Below are 2,814 nucleotides of genomic sequence, written 5' to 3' on the forward strand. Positions count from 1 at the left end.
TGTCCAAAGTAAAATTTCCATCGGAAAAAAAAAAAACTAAAAAAAAAAAAAAAAAAAAAAAAAAAAAAAAAAAAAAAAAAAAAAAAAAAAATATGATATCGTCGTACGATTATTAACAAACAAGGTCAAATATTTTTGAATTTTAAAATAAATTAACAGAAAAGAAAAAAGAAAAAAAAAGAAATTATTATAACGTAAAAGATTAAATGCGTTAGTATAATAAAAAAATACGCCATAAGAAATGTGATTGAAAAGTTTTGTTAGATATATAAAAAAAAAAATGATTAATATAATAAATTAATATTCTATGGTTTTTTTAAGATATATACATCAAATTGTTAGTATACATATATATACATTTTCAAGATGGATGTTTCATTTCAGGCACTTCTTAGAGGAGCCCTGACCCAACAAAGTGCAGTCATACTTGTGTGCATGGCAATCGACCGTTACGTATGCATGCTGCACCCTCATCGTTATCACAGGCATTCTTCTAAAAAGGTGAGACCCTAATTCATCCACGGACATCTTCCTTTCATTAAATCGACAATTTATTACACATGAGATTAGATATAACTGGTTAGAAAAACATTAGCTTTAAACAATGAGTTTGTTGTTTTTTCTTCTATCCTTTACTTTCTCACTTTCATATTTTCTCTCTCTTATTTTATTATTATTATTATTATTATTATTTATTCATTATTTTCTCTCGTCCAAAATGATAATTTTTATTTGTATTATTAATAAATTATAATAATTAATTTTACATTAATTATATATTATAATTATTTTTTATTATTAATAAATTATAATAATTAATTTTATATTATTATTATTTTCTATTCAGGTTCGTTAGATCGAACCTTTTTAATGGTGAACGCGATCAATTATTACGCGAATTATGTTAGTTTGGTGAGAAATAAAAAATTTAAAAAAAAATAATCTTGAATGATAAACGAGAGTTTTCTTATTGTATTCGTGTGTTATTAAAAAATTTGTATGATTTTTTTAACGCATCTCTAATGAAGAAAATCCACAGGAAAACTATTTTTCATTCGGCCCGACACACATTTGGCAATAATCCACGAATTCCGTAACGATTTTACGCGGATACACGAAGAAAATTTCTGTGCCAACCGAAATAATAGTTCTATCTCGTCTAGGTGATAGAAGATCTTTCTTTCTTTCCTTCTTTTTTTTATTTTTTTTTTTTCTCTCGACTTATTTCTTTCGTTTTATCATAATATTTCACGAAATTTCTAATATCGGATAAAATAATCGTTCGTTTGTCATAGAACTAAAATATTTGCTTTTATTTTCTTGTAAAATAATATCGAAATTTTATATTAATAAGTTTTTCGCGTGAAACAAAAAACAAAGAGACAAAATTTGAAGTATCTCAACCTATTGCACACATATGAAACTTAATTATTTATTTATTTATTCTCGAGTATTTTTTTTATAAAATTTTATTTTCATTTAATTTTGTGTTAACCCTACATGGTCTTAGGAAATGAGAATAAATTGCAGTAGTCCTAAGAATTCATTAACTGCAATTAGTAATTGCAGTTGTCCTAAGAAACAATTAAAGAAAAAAAGGAAAAATAAATCATATGACTCGTAAAAATTTTCTTACATACATACCCAAACATTTTTACTTACAAATCAATATTTAAATAAACCTAAATTCTATATTAGTTAAATTATTCGAATCACGCGTTAGATCATAATTGAATACAAAAGTTATATCAACAAATATTTCATTCAATCCTCTTTTACAAAACTTGCATCTTTTTAAAAGTACAATTTTCATGTACTAATAAACCCGAACAATCAACTCTTGTGCATAAAACCACGAATATTTCCAACCCACTGTTTTCTTTCACTTAACATAATTTTCATGCAACACGCGAAATTAAAATTTATAATAATAAATAATAATAATATTATATATAATAATAATAAAGTTGTGTGTGTATTATTACGTAAAATATGGTGACCTCATAATATCAAAGAATAAATCCTATACTTAAAAAAAAGACAAAATATATATTGCACCAATAGCATCAAGCAACGTTATCACGTTACTGTCGGCTTCGATTTTATCACATCCATCGTATGATAAGAAGAAGAAGAAGAAGAAGAAGAAGAAGAAGAAGAAGAAGATGGGGGTGGGGGGTGGGGAAGGGGGATGAAGGGTTCGAACGTTTTATCGATAGTTTGTTGTTATCAATCGAAATTCCAAGGATAGTGAAGGATAGTTCGGTATAGTTGGGTGGTGCAGGGGGTTGTAGGGGGTTGAAGGGGGTTCAAGGGGATGGGGTTGATCGCCGGTGCATTGAACGAACGAACTCGACAATGGACAGGACACGTCAACCGCCTTGAGCATAGATCGAGCTTTCACATGACACGACTCGATATATCCACACATGCATGCACCATACAACCAACCCCCCTAAGCTTGTCGTCTCTCGTAATCGTTCTTTCTATTTTCAAGCTTGGAAAATAGAAATAAGATGGTAACAAGAAATAAATAATAAAAATAAAAAAAATGAAAAAACACACAGGATAAAGAGCACATTTTTTTTTATCTTTTTTTTTTTGTTCTTGCCTTTTCGATGCATTCCCCTTTCCCTTCTTCTCTTCTCCCTCACTTTTTTTTTTTAGTATTTTCTTATGGTTTTTTTTTCCTTTTCTTTTCTTTTTTTTTTTTTTTTTTCTTTTCTTTTATCCAGGTACAAGCACGAAATCTTCTTTCATCACGCGAGAATTCGAATTGTTCTGTCTCGTTCCGCGAAATATCACCTTTCTCGT

General features: G+C 28.1%; 1 protein-coding gene across 2 annotated transcripts in view; it reads left to right on the forward strand.

The window, feature by feature from the left end:
- LOC106788292 (trace amine-associated receptor 9) overlaps positions 1 to 2,814 on the forward strand; it is a 55,964-nt gene that overhangs the window by 23,323 nt on the left and 29,827 nt on the right. For both annotated transcript variants that reach the window (XM_014751435.1, XM_014751434.1), the window contains exon 3: positions 385 to 501. In XM_014751435.1, the coding sequence (XP_014606921.1) occupies positions 385 to 501 (117 nt within the window). The remainder of the gene's footprint in view (positions 1 to 384; positions 502 to 2,814) is intronic.

Source organism: Polistes canadensis, unplaced genomic scaffold, assembly GCF_001313835.1.
Source record: "Polistes canadensis isolate GaletaPanama2010 unplaced genomic scaffold, ASM131383v1 scaffold_133, whole genome shotgun sequence".
Lineage (NCBI taxonomy): Eukaryota > Metazoa > Arthropoda > Insecta > Hymenoptera > Vespidae > Polistes > Polistes canadensis.